The sequence below is a fragment of the Pelophylax lessonae genome (assembly GCF_965119305.1).
Source record: "Pelophylax lessonae genome assembly, chromosome: 12".
Lineage (NCBI taxonomy): Eukaryota > Metazoa > Chordata > Amphibia > Anura > Ranidae > Pelophylax > Pelophylax lessonae.
Window position 1 is genome coordinate 130,867,744 of NC_138779.1, and position 19,614 is coordinate 130,887,357.

The 19,614-nt window shown below is 41.2% G+C and overlaps 1 protein-coding gene across 2 annotated transcripts in view; it reads right to left on the reverse strand.

Moving 5' to 3' along the window:
- Nucleotides 1–581: 581 nt before the first annotated feature.
- LOC309567887 (FXYD domain-containing ion transport regulator 6-like) overlaps nucleotides 582–19,614 on the reverse strand; it is a 172,636-nt gene continuing 153,603 nt past the window's right edge. For both annotated transcript variants that reach the window (XM_082273402.1, XM_082273401.1), the window contains exons 5-8: nucleotides 15,008–15,047; nucleotides 11,856–11,905; nucleotides 11,711–11,777; nucleotides 582–1,212 (exon numbers count right to left, since the gene is read on the reverse strand). In XM_082273402.1, the coding sequence (XP_082129528.1) occupies nucleotides 11,749–11,777; nucleotides 11,856–11,905; nucleotides 15,008–15,047 (119 nt within the window). In that variant the 3' untranslated portion in view covers nucleotides 582–1,212; nucleotides 11,711–11,748. The remainder of the gene's footprint in view (nucleotides 1,213–11,710; nucleotides 11,778–11,855; nucleotides 11,906–15,007; nucleotides 15,048–19,614) is intronic.

Genomic DNA, 19,614 nt, shown 5'->3' on the forward strand with positions numbered 1-19,614 from the left:
TCTCTTCACAGGAACTAAGAGGCCAAGCCCAATTCCTGAAAAACAACCCCACACCATAATCCCCCCTCCACCAAATGATTTGTACCAGTGCACAAAGCAAGGTCCGTAAAGACATGGATGGGTGAGTTTTTGGTGGGGGAACTTGACTGGCCTGCACTGAGTCCTAACCTCAACCGATAGAACACCTTTTGGGATGAATTAGAGCGCAGCCTGTGAGCCAGGCCTTCTTTCCAACATGAGTGCCTAACCTCACAAATGTGTTTTTGGAAGAATGGTCAAACATTCCCATGGATACACTCAACATTGTGGACAGCCTTCCCAGAAGAGTTGAGGCTGTTAAAGCTGCAAAGGGTGGGCCAACTCAATATAGAACCCTACGGACTAAGACTGAGATGCCATTAATGTACATGTGCGTTTAAAGGCAGGCATCCCAATACTTTTGGTAATATAGTGTGTGTATATATATATATATATATATATCTATATATATGGATATCTATATATATATATATATATATATATATATAGATAGATATCCATATATATATATATATATATATATATACACTGTATCTATATTAAATACTTAAATAATACATTTGAGCCAGATGCACTGTACTCTGCATAGGATACATGCAGTGCTTTGTGACTTCTATCAGCAATGTATTGAACCCAAATATCTACACTCACCTATTACACAGTGTGTAGATATATAATGAATATTACACGTAGTGTGTGTGGCTCCACAATACTGTGGAAACCCAATATTTGCTAACAATAACATTTAAAGGCACAAACACAATTCGGATCTGGGCAACGTAGATTTAGACACCATTCCACACATCCATGAACAATAAAGGTTACATTTTGCAAAGGGATAAAAGACTGCAGATAAGAAAATGGTTGCATTCATTTGTGATATATATTTATATAACTGTAATGCAGCATACTACCGGGAGAGAGGCCAAGTAGTGGCCAAGGAAATTCTATTCCTATGTTCCACCCCTCCTAGTGTATAAACACGCCAAATAATGCCGACACGTTACAGGAGAAGACTATCTACCACTAAGGGAAATAATCTGTATATAGGACAATGACGTTATAACCCATGACATAGACATAGTATGGCAGGCCTGGAGCATCAATGGCTGATTGTAAGTGAAGCATCTGTTTATTTTTTGCGTAGTTTGTTCTCTGGTATTCCCTGGGGTGCTAAAAAAAAAAAAAAAGATATGAGAATTTTATTATGTGTACACAACCATCAATATGTCTGCTATTATATATTTTATTTAATCTTCCCTGTAACATTCCATTGCTGTAAAGCCATGTTAATAATTTAGAGATGATTGCAAATCATCATACTTTTCTATGATTTTAGTGCAAATGCTTTGTGTAAAATTTCTTAGCTCACATGAAATATTTTACAAGATAGCGGTGATTACATTTATTACTAGAACCTATAATAAAAATCTAAAGAATCTTGGATGTTGGTTACAATTTTTATTTTGAAGGCACTATTTGCTTTTCCTAGCTCATCCTCTTTTTCTGACAAAAAAACACAATTTCAAAGTGTATAATACAAAAAAAGTGCTGCGCAACAAAAAAATACAAAATTAATACGGACATGTGCGAAAGAAGGAATGAAAAAAGCTCTCAGTGTAGTATCCAAAAACATTTGTTTAATAAATGTCATATGTCATATGCTTTTTTGGATGCTGCACTATGAGCGCTTTTTTCATTCCTCCTCCCTTTTGAATTGGTGGCTCAATGTACAGTATTATGGAGTGGATGGTAAAGCTGGTGGTTTTCTGGTGAAGAGTAGGGATGATCGAACGGTTCGGGTCGACCATCGGTTCGACCCGAACATTGGGTGTTCAAAATTCGGCCGAATTCCGAACTTTTTGCGGTAAAAGTTCGGAATTCGGCCACCAGAACCGTCCAAAATGCAATGGGACAGGAACTGGGCTTTAAAAGCCCATGATTGGCCCAGAAACATCAGTAAAATGTGATTGGAGTGACTATGGGGTCCAGAGGCCAATCAGGAGTGAATACGCCCCCCCATTCGCCCCCCAGTATATAACATAGCCCACCAAAACTCTAGCACTGTAACACAGGGGCTGTGGAAGAGAGTGGAAGCATTTGCGTTTCTCCTGCTGCTTGAAAAGCTCCAGTGTCATTTTGCAATTATTAGTGTGAGGAAAGGGATATGCAGTGTAGTTAGGGTACTATATACCACTATAGTTAGAATCAAAAATCTAGTTTTTGTAGGGATAGCTTTAGGTGTCAGGGTGACCGTAGTGTAGTTTAGGGTGAACTGACACTGCCATGTCAGGGTGACCGTAGTGTAGTTTAGGTGACCTGACACTGCCATTTCAGGGTGACCGTAGTGTAGTTTAGGGTGAACTGACTCCGCTATGTCAGGGTGACCGAACTTTGCTATGTCAGGGTGACCAAACTCTGCTATGTCAGGGTGACCGTAGTGTAGTTTAGGGTGAACTGACTCTGCTATGTCAGGGTGACCGAACTCTGCCATGTTAGGGTGACCCCACTATGTAGATTCTGGGTTAGGGGTATACATATATACATATATATATCAAAAACAACAATTTTTAAGAACTTTTTTTTTGCCTGATTCATAGTCCCTGGGGCATGACCCAGAACCCTAGGCACTTTTTAGGGGCATTTATTGGGTTTCAGGGCTTCAAAATGGTGTTTTTTGATTCCAGAAGTTCGGGTCCCATTGATTTCAATGGGGTTCTGGAATCCGAACCGAACTTTTGGGAAATTCGGGTGTTCTGGTCGAACCAAACTTTTCAAAAGTTAGATCATCCCTAGTGAAGAGCTGAATGGCTATATCCCGGCCTGCTGGGGAAGCTTGATTTGACCCTATCATAGTATGGGTCTTTATTTGAGGTAAGCAGGAGCATTGAAAGGTGGAGCATGAGGATTTCTTCACGTTGAAGAACGCATGTTATATACATTATGTGAACACTTTGTTTGCAGTATTGGAATATTTCTTTACACTTCCTTTAGTGGTGTCATGGTTTTTTTTTTTTTAGATTTCACCGCTCTTTTTGTTGTACATATACTGTATATGTTTGACTATATATACTCAGGGCTTTTTTTTTTCTTAGAGAATAAGTGAATAGAGAATAGGTGCAGGAACTCCCCCCTTCTGAGCCCCCCAAGTCTCTACTCCCTACCCTCTTTTGAGCGCCTTCCCTTGGTTCCACCCCCAGCCCCCTTCCCAATACTGACCCTTTTAGAGAAACAGAACCAAGTATCATTTTGTGGTGCTAAATAGTTTGTATGGAATTTGTTAATGAGAACACAAAAAGCAGTAAAGTAGATCCCCCGTGCAGCCAGCAACAATAGACCCCACCCCATCAACAATAGATCCCCCACACAACAATAGACCCCCCAGCAACAATGGACCGCACCCCAGCAACAATAGTTCCCCCACAGCAACAATAAACCCTACCCTAGCAATAATAGTTCCCCTACACAACAATAGACCCCCCACACACAGCAACAATGGAACACCCACAAGGAAGGACCACCCCAGCAGCAATAACAGATCTCCCAGCAGCCTGCATCAATAGACCCTCCCGCAGCCAGCACAAATATCCCTCTATCTCAATAATAGGTCCCTACCAGCAACATATAACCCCCCCCCCCCCCCCAGCAACAACAGATTCCTCAACCGGAAACAACAGGCCCTCACATAAAAGCAGATCCCCATCAGTGACAATAGATCCCACAGCAGCCAGAATTAATAGACCCTCCAGCACACCCTTTGCCATTACATAAATTCAGTGCTGGAGGTGCCGGAACTGCGTTCCCCCATGTTCCTGCTGGAAAAAAAGCCCTGTATACACTGTATATACACTCATCGGCCACTTTATTAGGTACAGCTTGCTAGTCCCGGGTTGGACCCCCCTTTGCCTTCAGAACTGCCTTAATTCTTAGTAGCATAGATTCAACAAGGTGTTTCGAAACATTCCTCAAAGATTTTGGTCCATATTGACATGATAGCATCACACAGTTGCTGCAGATTTGTTGGCTGCACATCCATGATGTGAATGGTGCATTATTCTGCTGGAAGGAGTTATGAGAAGATGGTTACACTGTAGTCATAAAGGGATGAACATGGTCAGCAAAAATACTCAGGTAGGCTGTGGCATTTAAACGATGCTCAGTTGGTACCAAGGGGTCCAAAGTGTGCCAAAAAAAATCCCCCACGCCATTATACCACCACCACCAACCTGAACCGTTGATACAAGGCAGGATGTATCCATGCTTTCATGATTTTTACGCCAAATTTGGACCCTACTATCTGAATGTGGCCACTGAAATTGAGCCTAATCAGACCAGGCAACGTTTTTCCAGTTTTTTATTGTCCAATTTTGGTGAGCCTGTGAGAATTGTAGCCTCAGTTTCCTGTTCTTAGCTGACAGGAGTAGCACTCCGTGTGGTCTTTTGCTGCTGTAGCAAGGTTCAATGACTTGCGCGTTCAGAGATGGTATTCTGCATACCTTGGTTTTAACGAGTGGTTATTTAAGTTACTGTTGCCTTTCTATCTCCTCTTGTCTGCCCATTCTCCTCTGACATCAACAAGGCATTTGCGTCCACACAACTGCCGTTCACTGGATATTTTCTCTTTTTTGGACCATTCTCTATAAACCCTAGAGATGGTTGTGCGTGAAAATCCCAGTAGATGAGCAGTTTTTGAAATACTCAGAACAGCCCGTCTGGCACCAACAACCATGCCACATTCGAAGTAACCTAAATCTTCGAGTATTGGCCAGTGAGTATGTATACAGTGCCTTGCCAAAGTATTCGGCCCCCTTGAACTTTGAAGTTCAGTGAGGATCTCTGAGTGATCCAATGTTGACCTAAATGACTAATGATGATAAATAGAATCCACCTGTGTGTAATCAAATCTCCGTATAAATGCACCTGCACTGTGATAGTCTCAGAGGTCCGTTTAAAGCGCAGAGAGCATCATGAAGAACAAGGAACACATCAGGCAGGTCCGAGATACTGTTGTGGAGAAGTTTAAAGCCGGATTTGGATACAAAAAGATTTCCCAAGCTTTTAACATCCCAAGGAGCACTGTGCAAGCGATAATATTGAAATGGAAGGAGTATCAGACCACTGCAAATCTACGAAGACCTGGCCGTCCCTCTAAACCTTCAGCTCATACAAGGAGAAGACTGATCAGAGATGCAGCCAAGAGGCCCGTGATCACTCTGGATGAACTGCAGAGATCTACAGCTGAGGTGGGAGACTCTGTCCATAGGACAACAATCAGTCGTATACTGCACAAATCTGGCCTTTATGGAAGAGTGGCAAGAAGAAAGCCATTTCTTAAAGATATCCATAAAAGTGTCATTTAAAGTTTGCCACAAGCCACCTGGGAGACACACCAAACATGTGGAAGAAGGTGCTCTGGTCAGATGAAATCAAACTCGAAATTTTTGGCAACAATGCAAAACGTTATGTTTGGCGTAAAAGCAACACAGCTCATCACCCTGAACACACCATCCCCACTGTCAAACATGGTGGTGGCAGCATAATGGTTTGGGCCTGCTTTTCTTCAGCAGGGACAGGGAAGATGGTTAAAATTGATGGGAAGATGGATGGAGCCAAATACAGGACCATTCTGGAAGAAAACCTGATGGAGTCTGCAAAAGAGACTGGGACGGAGATTTGTCTTCCAACAAGACAATGATCCAAAACATAAAGCAAAATCCACAATGGAATGGTTCACAAATAAACATATCCAGGTGTTAGAATGGCCAAGTCAAAGTCCAGACCTGAATCCAATCTGTGGAAAGAACTGAAAACTGCTGTTCACAAACGCTCTCCATCCAACCTCACTGAGCTGGAGCTGTTTTGCAAGGAGGAATGGGCAAAAATTTCAGTCTCTCGATGTGCAAAACTAATAGAGACATACCCCAAGCGACTTACAGCTGTAATCGCAGCAAAAGATGGCGCTACAAAGTATTAACTTAAGGGGGCTGAATAATTTAGCACACCCAATTTTTCTTATTTGTTAAAAAAGTTTGAAGTATCCAATAAATTTCGTTCCACTTCATGATTGTGTCCCACTTGTTGTTGATTCTTCACAAAAAATTACAGTTTTATATCTTTATGTTTGAAGCCTGAAATGTGGCAAAAGGTCGCAAAGTTCAAGGGGGCTGAATACTTTCGCAAGGCACTATATATATATATATATATACACACGGTTGTGCTCATAAGTTTACATACCCTGGCAGAATTTATGATTTCTTGGCCATTTTTCAGAGAATATGAATGATAACACAAAAACTTTTCTTTCACTCATGTTTAGTGTTGGCTGAAGCCATTTATTATCAATCAACTGTGTTTACTCTTTTTAAATCATAATGACAACAGAAACTACCCAAATGACCCTGATCAAAGGTTTACATACCCCAGTTATTAATACCGTGTATTGCACCCTTTAACATTAATGACAGCTTGAAGTCTTTTGTGGTATTTGTGGATGAGGCTCTTTATCTTCTCAGATGGTAAAGCTGCCCATTCTTCCTGGCAAAAAGCCTTCAGTTCCTGTAAATTATTGGGCTGTCCTGCATGAACTGCACGTTTGAGATCTCCCCAGAGTGGCTCAATGATATTGAGGTCAGGAAACTGAGATGGCCACTCGAGTACCTTCACTTTATTCTGCTGTAGCCAGTGACAGGTCGACTTGACATTGTGTTTAGGATCATTGTCATGTTGGAATGTCCAAGTACGTCCCATGCGCAGCTTCCAGGCTGATGAATGCAAATTTTCCTCCAGTATTTTTTGATAACATACTGCATTCATCTTGCTATCAATTCTGACCAAATATCCTGTGCCTTTGTAGCTCACACATCCCAAAAACATCAGCGATCCACCTCCGTGTTTCACAGTAGGAATGGTGTACCTTTCATCATAGGCATTGTTGACTCCTCTCCAAATGTAGTGTTTATGGATGTGGCCAAAAAGCTCAATTTTAGTCTCATCACTCCAAATGACTTTGTGCCAGTAGGTTTGAGGCTTGTCTCTGTGCTGTTTGGCGCATTGTAAGCAGGATACTTTGTGGCATTTGCGTAGTAATGGCTTTCTTCTGGCGACTCGACTATGCAGCCCATCTTTCTTCATGTACCTCCTTATTGTGAATCTTGAAACAGCCACACCACGCTTTCAGAGTCCTGTATTTCACCTGAAGTTATTTGTGGGTTTTTCTTTGCATCCCTAACAATTTTCCTGGCAGTTATGGTTGGAAATTTAGTTGGTCTACCTGACCGTGGTTTGGTTTCAAAATAACCCCTCATTTTCCACTTCTTGGTTAGAGTTTGAACACTGCTGATTGGCATTCTAAATTCCTTGGAAATCTTTTTATATCCCTTTCCTATTTTCTACAGTTCAACTACGTTTTCCCGCAGATCCTTTGACAATTCTTTTGCTCTCCCCATGACTCAGAATCCAGAAACGTCAGTGCAGCACTGGATGAAGGATGCAAGGGTCTGTCAGGAGTCTAGAAACCCACTGACCTTTTATACACACACACTACTTCAGCCAAACACTAACCATGAGTGAAACAAAAGTTTTTGTGTGATCATTCAGATTCTTGGAAAAATGGCCAAGAAATCATAAATTCTGTCAGGGTATGTAAACTTATGAGCACAACTGTGTATATATATATATACATTGAACAAAATTATAAACGCAACACATTTGTTTTTGCCCCCATTTTTCATGAGCTGAACTGAAAGATCTAAGACATTTTCTATGTACACAAAAGGCCTATTTCTCTCAAATATTGTTCACAAATCTGTCTAAATCTGTGTTAGTGAGCACTTCTCCTTTGCCGAGATAATCCATCCAACTCACAGGTGTGGCATTTCAAGATGCTGATTAGACAGCATGATTATTGCACAGGTGTGCCTTAGATTGGCCACAATAAAGGCCACTCAAAAATGTGCAGTTTTATCACACAGCACAATGCCACAGATATCACAAGTTTTGAGGGAGCGTGCAATTGGCATGTTGACTGCAGGAATGTCCACCAGAGCTGTTGCCTGTGAATAGACATTTCTCCACCATAAGCCGTCTCTAAAGGGGTTTCAGAGAATTTGGCAGCACATTCAACTGGCCTCATAACCACAGACTGCATGTAACCACACCAGCCCAGGACCTCCACATCCAGCATCTTCACCTCCAAGATCTTCTGAGACCAGCCACCTGGACAGCTGCTGTAACAATTGGTTTACATAACCAAAGAATTTCTGCACAAACTGTCAGAAACCGTCTCAGGGAAGCTCATCTGCATGCTCATCACCCTCATCGGGGTCTCGAACTGACTGCAGTTTGTCATCGTAACCGACTTGAGTGGGCAAATGCTCACATTCAATGGTGTCTGGCACTTTGGAGAGGTGTTCTCTTCACGGATGAATTCATTCATTCATGAAATCGGATTTCACTGCACAGGGCAGATGGCAGATAGCGTGTATGGCGTAGTGTGGGTGAGCGGTTTGCTGATGTCAACGTTGTGGATCGAGTGGCCTATGGTGGCGGTGGGGTTATGGTATGGGCAGACGTATGTTATGGACAATGAACACAGGTGCATTTTATTGATGGCATTTTGAATGCACAGACACAAAGTGTTGTGCCATTCATCCATGACCATTACCTCATGTTGCAGCATGATAATGCACGGCCCCATGTTGCAAGGATCTGTACACAATTCCTGGAAGCTGAAAAGATCCCAGTTCTTGAATGTCCAGGATACTCACTGGACATGTCACCTATTGAGCATGTTTGGGATGCTTTGGATCGGTGTATACGACAGCGTGTTCCAGGTCCTGCCAATATCCAGCAACTTCACACAGCCACATGAGGAGTGGACCAACTTTCCACAGGCCACAATCAACATCCTAATCAACTCTATGCGAAGGAGATGTGTTGGTCTGCGTGAGGCAAATGGTGGTCACACAAGATACTGATATTCGGACCCCCCTGGACCCCCCAATACAGTAAAACTGCACATTTTAGAGTGGCCTTTTATTGTGGACAGCCTAAGGCACACCTGTGCAATAAACTCGGCAAAGGAGAAGTGCTCACTAATCTTTGAGACTTTGAGTTCAGCTCATGAAAAATGGGGGCAAAAACAAAAGTGCTGTGTTTTTAATTTTGTTCAGTATATATATATATATACACATCATCTAGTGGAGTCACACGCAGCAAACACAAACAGGCCAAGAATAAAACCCTTCCATGCGCCTATCCAAAACTAAGAAAAAAAAAGTTTATTTGCTTACATACACCTTTTAATGCAGTCACCCTAGGGCAAAAAGGGCTAGTACTGGCAGGAGTACCCGGTCAAAAATCAAAAAAAAGAAAACCTTCATTACAAAATAATGAGCCTACTATGAGCTCATGGGGCAAAGCTATAACTTTACAGTTATTATTTTAGGATTTAGTTACATTTTGATTAAGGGCCGGTTCACATTACTGCGAGTGCGGTGATCACATGTAATTCGGAGCGCACTGCTCCTTCATTACATGCGATCGGAGGTGCAGTGCAAATTCAGCCATACACTTCGTATGGCTGAATTCGCACTGTATCCGCACCAAACACGCACAGGACCCTTTTTCCAGCCGCATCAGGATCGGATCGCACAGTGGTTCACACTTGTGCGATCCGATCCTGTGCGAACTGTCAGATAGCACTGCGATATGCGATCAAACTGGGGGTGTCGTTAACATTTAATTGACACCCCCTGCGTATCGCATATGGCAGTGTGAACTGCCAGATGTGCGTTTGCGATGCGGGAACAGGCTGCAAATTCGCAGCCTTCCCGCATCGCACAAGTGTGACCCGGGACTGAAGGGTTTAAGTTCATTTTAACAAATATGAAAAGTGTTGGTTTCTCTGTGTAGTAAAAAGTGCTACCAGATTTTTATGGCAGACGCTATAGGAGTAGTCCTGCAGCCACTAAAAGCCTTTAAGTCCCACATAGTTTATTAAACAGTTTTAATTCCAAAAATGCTTTGTTTTTATTTTAAGCTGACAATTGCTCTATAATGGAATCAAAAGTTTACATTTTTCAGTTATTTTTTTATTATTTTTAATAGTGCAATTGTATCTGGCAGTTGAACTATCAAATACATGGCACTGTAGGTAAATACCAGCCAGAAAATATCAGTGTTCACCTGCAGGTTGATGGTTGTTATTTTAGTAAAATTGAAGCCTCGGTCTGCAATGCATGTGATCCCTATGTCTGAGTAACATAGTGATCACATGATCACAAATCACTACTGATCGTCAGTAGGGACCCTGGCTGACAGTCAGGATTGAAAACCAGCAGTTGCACAAAGTGTTGCCAGCTGGTTTTCAAAGGAAAGAACGTATACAGTATCTCACAGAAGTGAGTACACCCCTCACATTTTTGTAAATATTTCATTATATCTTTTCATGTGACAACACTGAAGAAATGACACTTTGCTACAATGTAAAGTAGTGAGTGTACAGCTTGTATAACAGTGTAAATTTGCTGCCCCCTCAAAGTAACTCAACACACAGCCATTAATAAACAGTAACTCACCCTAGCTCCACCGCACTGTGGGAAGATAAAGAGCTAAGTGTCGGTGCTCAGGCTGAACGTCCAAACCAAATGTTATATGAATAAAGCCGGCACACGAAAAGTCTTCTTCCAAGTAAAATGCTTTATTCCAACATGGATAGCAGTGACAACATGACAAATGCTGACGCGTTTCGGCGTTACGCCTTCCTCATGAAAAGCCGAAATGCGTCAGATTTGTCATGTTGTCACCGCTATCCATGTTGGAATAAAGCATTTTACTTGGAAGAAGACTTTTCGTGTGCCGGCTTTATTCATATAACACACAGCCATTAATATCTAAACCGCTGACAACAAAAGTGAGTACACCCCTAAGTGAAAATGTCAAAATTGGGCCCAATTAGCCATTTTCCCTCCCTAGTGTTACAAGGTCTCCGGTGTGAATGGGGAGCAGGTGTGTTAAATGTGGTGTTATCGATCTCACTCTCATACTGGTCACTGGAGGATCAACATGGCACCTCATGGAAAAGAACTCTCTGAGGATCTGAAAAAAAAAATTGTTGCTCTACATAAAGATGGCCTAGGCTATAAGAAGATTGCCAAGACCCTGAAACTGATCTGCAGCACGGGGGCCAAGACCATACAGAGGTTTAACAGGAGAGGTTCCACTCAGAACAGGCCTCGCCATGGTCGACCAAAGAAATTGAGCGCATGTGCTCAGCGTCATATCCACTTTTGTTGCCAGCGGTTTAGACATTAATGGCTGTGTGTTGAGTTATTTTGAGGGGACAGCAAATTTACACTGTTATACAAGCTGTACACTCACTACTTCATTGTAGCAAAGTGTCATTTCTTTATTGTTGTCACATGAAAAGATATAATAAAATATTTACAAAAATGTGAGGGGTGTACTCACTTTTGTGAGATACTGTATATTGTTTTTCTTTTATCCTAGTTAATGCAGAAGAATAATAGAATACAAACTTCAAACAGGAAAGGGTTAAAGGCCAGATCCTATCATTTCTATTATACATGCATAAGTCTTCATTCAGCATCCGATTTACATAATTACTTGTTCTTAAGATGTTTGTTGGAATAAAAGAATAGTAGATTCTTACACATTTACAATGTAAAAAAAAAAAACACAATTGTCTTCCTAGTTCTCTGTTTTTTGAGATCCTTGAGCTGAAAAAAAAGAAAAAAACATGTCAGTTTTGGAGATACAAGAAGTAACTTTAATGAATGTATTTAGTTTTTAATCACCTTTTGAGGCAATAAGGTTTTCAGCTTGAGCTTCTTCATCTCCTGGAGTTCTATAGAGAAGACAGATAAAAAAAATAAAAATGGAAGATAACCAAAGTTGTAACTAAAAAATGTTTCAGGCCCGGTTCACACTGTACTGCACATGTAGCATCACAAGTTGCACCCCATTAGTGCAATGGAACTGCTCTAATAGGAGCAACTTGAGTCGCCCTGGCTTAGAAAAAGGTTCCTTCGCTACTTTTGTTCTGACTTCTGCATGACTCGCATTGACTTCTGTTGTGGGATGTTGGCTTCAAAGTCGCAGCAGTGTGAACCGGGCCTATTTAGCTCAGGTGCCTCTAATTTCTCTTGATTGTTGCTGAGATGTTCCTATACTTTGATTGGTAAATAAAATTGATTGGACAAGGGCTCACAGTGGACAATTTATACTGTATCAGAGCAAAAGCCATGAGGTTAAAGAGGAAGTAAAGTCCCCCAAAAAAAACGAGAAAAAAAAAGCCCTGTAAAGAGAAAGGCATAATGAGCTAGTATGCATCGCATACTAGCTCATTATGTAGTACTTACCTTAAAATGAAGCCCCCGCCGTGCCGCCACCTCAGCGACAGGACGGCGACATGTCCGGCCGTCCTGCTTCCGGGTTCGCGTCCTCCGGCCATCTGATTGGCCGGGGGCGCGATTACATCACTCCCGCGCCTGCGCGCGGGAGCCGCCGTTCACGGCCCTGAGCTCTGAAGGAACGGCACGGGTGGTCGTTCCTTCAGAGCGCCTGCGCCGATGACATCATCGGCAGTATGCACTCTAAATATCTCCTAAACGGTGCAAGTTTGGGAGATATTTATAGCACCTATAGGTAAGCCTTAATATAGGCTTACCTATAGGTAAAAGTTTGTGAGGTGGGTTTACAACCTCTTTAAAGGAACTGCTTGCAAAGCTCAGAGACAGGATTATCGCAAGCACAGATCTGGGGAAAGCTACAAAAAATTTCTGCTGCAGGTTCCCAAGGACCCAGTAGCCTCCATAATTCTCAAATGGAAGAACCAGGACTTTTCCAAGAGCTGGTCGCCCCGGCAAAACTGAGCAATCAGGGGAGAAGGGCCTTAGTAAGACAGGTGACCAAGGACCCAATGGTCACTCTGACTGAGCCCCAGAGATGCTGTGTGGAAATGGGACACATTTCCAGAAGGACAACCTCTGGGCTTTATGGCAGAGTGGCTAGACAGAAGCAAAACACATGAAAACCCACTTGGAGTTTGCAAAAAAGCCTTCGAAGAGTTGTGAGGCACAGGATTCTCTGGTCTGATGAAACCAAGGATGAACTGTTTTGCCTCAACTAAAAATGTTATGTCTGGAAGGAAACCTCATCACCTGCCCAATACCATCCCAACAGTGAAGCATGGTGGTGGCAGCATCATGCTGTGGGGGTATTTTTCAATCAACATTGGTCCAGTCATCACATGTACTATACAAAGAATATTCATACTAATGTTCATTTGAAGGTCTACTTATGTATGGCCAGTTTAAGAGCTTGAGGTAACTATAGCCATATTAGTGCACTTGCACTAAAAAAGAACTTGACTACCGTTGATGTATGTTGGCCATGATATGTTTTTTTTATTGCGCTAACTTTTACGTTTTCAGGACAAGCGTTTGGGGTGTTCCCTTCTTTTTAGTCCACGCAGTACCGATACTCAAAGTTTTAGCAAGATATTAAGTAGGACAATCTCTGACAAAAAAGTACACAAACCATAAAGGAACCTAAGGAAGATGATTACTGCACACCCATGGAACATCTTCTCTCATAACCAGACCACTCTATGGAAGACACTAATGATGTGTTTCCTAACTTCTTCCCACCGGCTGCACGCATATATGCAGCCTCTCAGTGGGTGCCAATAACTGTATCACTCTCTTGAACTAAACGTCTAATAAAGTGATTCAACACACAACCATCAAAAAGCACCAAAAAGAAAAAAACTCCCTCTAGTGGATACTTATATAAATTAATACATGGTGAATAGACACACAAATAATTACTAAATGTTTTAAATATTGTCAAAAAAATTGTCCAAAAAATATATATATCAAGTGACTTCAGTGCTCAAAAAATGGTGGTAAATGTCCTTAGTGACAAAATAAATCTTCAAATCCAAAAGTGCAAGTGCTCAGGTGTGATTTGCCGTGACATCAAATCCTTTTGTGAATAGGTAAACTGGATCACTTACCAGATTTACTGGGTTCTATATACCATATGGCACTAGAACCTTTCACGCTTGAAAAGCCCCCTGGGCTTAATAGATTTCCCCTTGGGTGGTCCTATGACCAGGGAAGAAATGACAAACAATGTCTGGGTCTTACCCTAGAGGGGTGCTCTCTAAATTCCTTAGGCTGGGTTCACACATGTGTGGTACGAATAGTTGTTCAGCGTTTCAGGTCAGTATTTGATCAGGATCAGGTCAGGATTGCATCAGTATCAGGTCAAGATTTCATTCTGTTCACAACTAAATGACATGTACGATTTAGAAGCGTTCCCAAATAAGTTAATGGGTCTGAATTCGCACCTGACCCAGACCATATTGCTCAGAAAACTGATGGGACTCTTTTTCAATTCACACTGAATCCGCACTCCGGCTGCACTGGACATATGTGAACAGGAACAATAGAACGCAATGTTCTTTCACATGTCATGCAAATTGCATGTGGTTCAAACCGCATCCAATTCATATATGTGTGAACCTAGCCTTAGGCCTCACATGTCATCTGCATCAGACTGCTACTTCCTATCCTTCTCATCTCCACCATACAGGGGAAACCAAACACAGAGCTAAGTGCCCCGCCCTCTAAAGACACTCCCAAGGGAGGGGTCTACATTTTGGGGAGTCAACCCCTGCCTACAAGCTTGTTCTGAAAATGTAATTGTTATTGCAAATATATGGACAGTGCTCAGTTGTTTTGAAACTAAGAGCTCTATCTCAGATTTAGTAAACCTTCTTAGCATTAATCTGCAACAATGAATATAAAAGCAAGTTAGTCAATTTATTGGTAGCATATACAATTATGTGTGCGTAACAGGTAAAGAGTTATGCTATTCAAAAAGTATTTGTTTGTTGGTTTAGCATCCCAAACTAGGCAATGCTGCTCAAATATTGGCTTACCTTTGCTTCTGGTTAAGATTATTGCATCTGCACCTCCGACCTGCAAAAAGATAAACAATATTTATATATGATTGTGACCATATTAGTGCACTTGCAACACCACAGTTGAGTATTCCTTGTGATACTTTTTTGTTTGCAACAACAGTTACAATTTCAGGACAAGCTTGTCCTAAAAATGTAACTGTTGAGCCGGCCATAGATAGTTTGAACAATATATGGGCAGACTGATTGTATCCAAGTCAATCCATTGATCGACTTGCGTATGACCAGCATGTCGGATTTTTATATGTGATTATCACCAGTGGCTACAGCTGCTAGCAATTATCACTGTGTTCTCCTGGCATGGGGCGTTCCTCACAACCCATGGTTACAGGAAAGAAAATCGCATCATCCATGGCCTGCCTTAGTGCAAATAAAAAAATATCATGGACAGTACGCAACGATATGTAGAAGAGGTACAGTATGGAAACACCAAAAGAATTTGAACATAGACTAAAGTAAAAAGTATCAAATCTGCCCTATGTAACTTACTAAGTATATATATATAAAGTATATATATATATATATATATATATATATACTATATATAAGTATATATATATACTATATATATACAGTATATACTTTAATGGCACCCCGGTCCTATTCCATAGGGCTCAATATTAAGTTGGCCCACCCTTTGCAGCTAAACAGTTTTAATTATTCTGGGAAGGCTGTCCGAAAGGTTTGGGAGTCTGCACTCTAATTCTTTCCAAAGGTGTTCTATCAGGTTGAGGTCAGGACTCTGTGCTGGCCAGTTAGGTTCCGCCACTCCAAAATCGCTCATTCATGTCTTAATGGACCTTGCTTTGTGCACTGGTCCTAATCATTTGATGGAAAGGGGGATTATGGTGTGGGGTTGTTTTTCAAGGGTTGGGCTTGGCCCCTTAGTTCCAGTGAAGGGAACTCTAAGGCATCAGTATACCAAGACATTTTGCACAATTTCATGCTTCCAACGTCGGGGGAACAGTTTGGGGATGGCCCTTTCCTGTTCCAACATGTCTGTGCACCTGTGCACAAAGCAAGGTCAATAAAGTCATGGATGAGCGAGTTTGGGGTGGAGGAACCTGACTGGCCTGCACAAAGTCCTGACCTCAACCAATAGAACAACTTTGAGATGAATTAGAGCGGAGACTGCGAGCCAGGCCTTATCGTCCACATCAGTGCCTGACCTCACAAATGTGCTTCTGGAAGAATGGTAAAACATTTCCACAGACACACTCCTAAACCTTGTGGACAGCCTTCCCAGAATAGTTGAAACTGTTGTAGCTGCAAAGGGTGGGCCAACTCAATTTGAACCCTACGGACTAAAACTGGGATGCCATTAAAGTTCATGTGCGTGTAAAGGCAGGCGTCCCAATACTTTTGGTAATATAGTGTGTATATATATACAGTGGAACCTCGGTTTACGAGTACCGCGGTTTACGAGCAACTTGAAAGACGAGCAATTGTTTTTCTTTTTTTTTGCTTTGGTTTGCGAGCGCCGCTTTGATATACGAGCAGCGCCCGCACCCGGAAGTGACGTCATCAGCCGAGCCGAGCCGAGCCGAGCCGAGTGTCTCCGGAATACAGCAGAGCGGATGGGCGCAGAGCGGATGGGCGGAACCCCTGCACCTGCATACTACAGTACTGTACAGTACATACAAAGAGAAGGCCAACGTGAGTCAAATTATGAAAGTACTGTACTGTATAAATATATATGTGATGTATAGTGCCAAATAAAGTGTCCAGTAGAAAAAACAAATATATGTTTGCAAACATATAAAGTGATTCTAATCAAACTAATGGCAGTGGACAGTGTCTCTAAAATAAGTGCCAACAGTGCTAAATAAAACTAGAATCTATGCAAAATCCTTTAGGTGGAAAAATAATCATTCATTAATGAATATGTGCAATGTCCACAATAGTGCAAAAATGTTCTTATGGAAAAATGAATGCAAATAAATTCTTCCAAAAAGTGCAGAGCAGTGCAGATGATAAAGCCACATAAAGTCACCAGTGCTTCCCAGGTGAGTGGGTGCTCATATGCCATAATGCCATAATTGCCATAATGAATAAATGTTTGTGGAACAAATTATCCGAGTTTCCATTATTTCCTATGGGAAAATCCGCTTTGATATAAGAGCGCTTTGGATTACAAGCATGCTTCCGGAACGAATTATGCTAGTAAACCAAGGTTCCACTGTATATATGGGCGGCACAGTGGTGTAGTGGTTAGCACTTTCACCTAGCAGCAAGAGGGTCGCTGGTTCAAATCCCAACCACGAAACTACCTGCCTGGAGTTTGCATGTTCTCCCTGTGCCTGCATGGGTTTCCTCCGGGTACTCCGGTTTTCTCCCACACTCCAAAGACATGCTGGTAGGTTAATTGGATCCTGTATAAAATTGGCCCTACTATGTATGTATGAATGTGAGTTAGGGACCTTAGAATGTACGCTCCTTGAGGGCAGGGACTGATGTGAATGTGTAATGTATATGTAAAGCACTGCGTAAAATTGACAGCGCTATATAAGTACCTGAAATAAAATAAAAAAAATATATATATATATTCTGAGTAGTTATGGGTTGAGTATTGTGCAATATTAATGTGGGTAACAATATTATAATATTGAGACAATGCCCAAAGTAACCAAAAAGATATTTTATAGAAAAATCCTTTGATAAACAAATACAATCTTTGTGAAAGAAGGCATTGTGCAGAGAAGATAGGTATAAGAACCAACATATAGTGATATATTCTGCTTGAGAAAACGCCTTTTAAAAGGTTAACTTTGTTTTGAACCATTATTAGGACTTAAATGCACAGATTGTTTGGCTATGTGTTTGTCGCATGCTTGTAAAGCATTTCTGAAGGATGCGAAACACAGTAATTGGACTATATGGATCAGTATTCGCGTAAATTTATCACTGCTTTTGTTGTTTGTTATGTTACCATCTACTGAAGTTCAACTTTTTGTATTTCTTTGTACAAGTCAATGCTGTGTAAGCACACAGTAAATGCATAATGACAACTAAAACAAATAGAAAATGCAAGCATTTTTTCCTGAAAGCATTCTGCATTTGACATTGTGATGATGCCCATGTACACTATTACTAATAGCGTAGACATAATTGACACACTAAAATATAATGATAAGAACGTATGTCAAAACACGGCCCATGTTAACACATTAAAAAGGTAACAACATTTTATTGCCAAAAACATGGGTCTGGAGAGAAAAGTGCCTCTATAAGTAAGCCCTGTGGGCGGGGTGAAACACGTTGGAGGCGTGGCTTTGAGTGAAGCTGGCTGAGACTGCTTTCACCTGTTTAAGAGAAAGGAAACTTCTCCAGACAGGTGCATGAGCGATCAGCCCCTCCGCACATCAGCAGGTGTAGACCCGATCCATGATCACAGCAATATAAAACAGTGATGAAAGGCTTTCTGCACTCCACCGATGTAGCAGATGAATACAATTTATTGAAACTTTGAAGCATGTTGATTACAAACATCACAACTCCACAATGTGGACAGAGGACGGTTAAGGCGTTTCACAGAAAAACGTGGTTGATCATAACTGAAGCTCACCCATCAGAAAGCAGCTTAAATAATCTCTATACAGCTGATTCCAATTGGGGATTCACAACCCTCACACAGACTGAATCAAATCTTAAAAAAAAAAAAAAACATCAACATGGGCATCAATAATACAAAGAAAAAGAAAAAAACACATAGAAAACTGTTATCAGTTATGATTAAGCACGTTTTCGTGTGAAACGCGTTAACGGACCTCTGTCCATGTTGTGGAGTTATGACGTTTGTAATCTACATGCTTTAAAGATCCAATAATTTGTATTCATCTGCTATTGTTGGAGTGCAGCCAGCCTTTTATCACTGTTTTATATTACTTTCACGTGTTTACTAATGGCTTTGCTAGGTGTGCATGCAGTGTTTGGGACTTCTCTATGCATATCCACTGGAGAGAAAAGTATTTGACAACTGTCATATTCTAGGAGCAGATTTTTGTAAATGTGTATAATTATGCTATACTTATGCTTCAGTAGTTTGTGTCTAATGCTAGTATCATATTCCATATATGATGGCATTTCATATAAAATACACATTGTGTGAGTATTACAACAGCTATTCCTACTAATATATAGCAGGTAGTCAGTTTCTACCTCTTTTATTTATGTAATAATACTTTTATGAATATTTGTTTATTGTAGCTTGGTCTTAGTGTATCTCCCATGGCCATACGGCACCTTTATCCCTGCATTGTGCAAAGGGCTTTGTCAGTAACAATTAGCGGTCCTGGTGGGAAAGCATACAATGGCTGGACAGAGTGAATAATCTACTATCTGTATGTAGATGAATCTTATTGCAATGAATAATGTATTGTATGATTGATTGAAATGTTGTCCCTCGGTATAGTGTTCGTATCAGTAGTGGACTTCAAAACCCCTGAAGAAGCCCTAAGCAGCGAAACATGTTGGGGATATGTACCACGCTAATACTGTTTATATATTATTAAATACACCTTTGATCATGTAATTGACATGTGTTGGATTTTATTCTGTTTGATTTT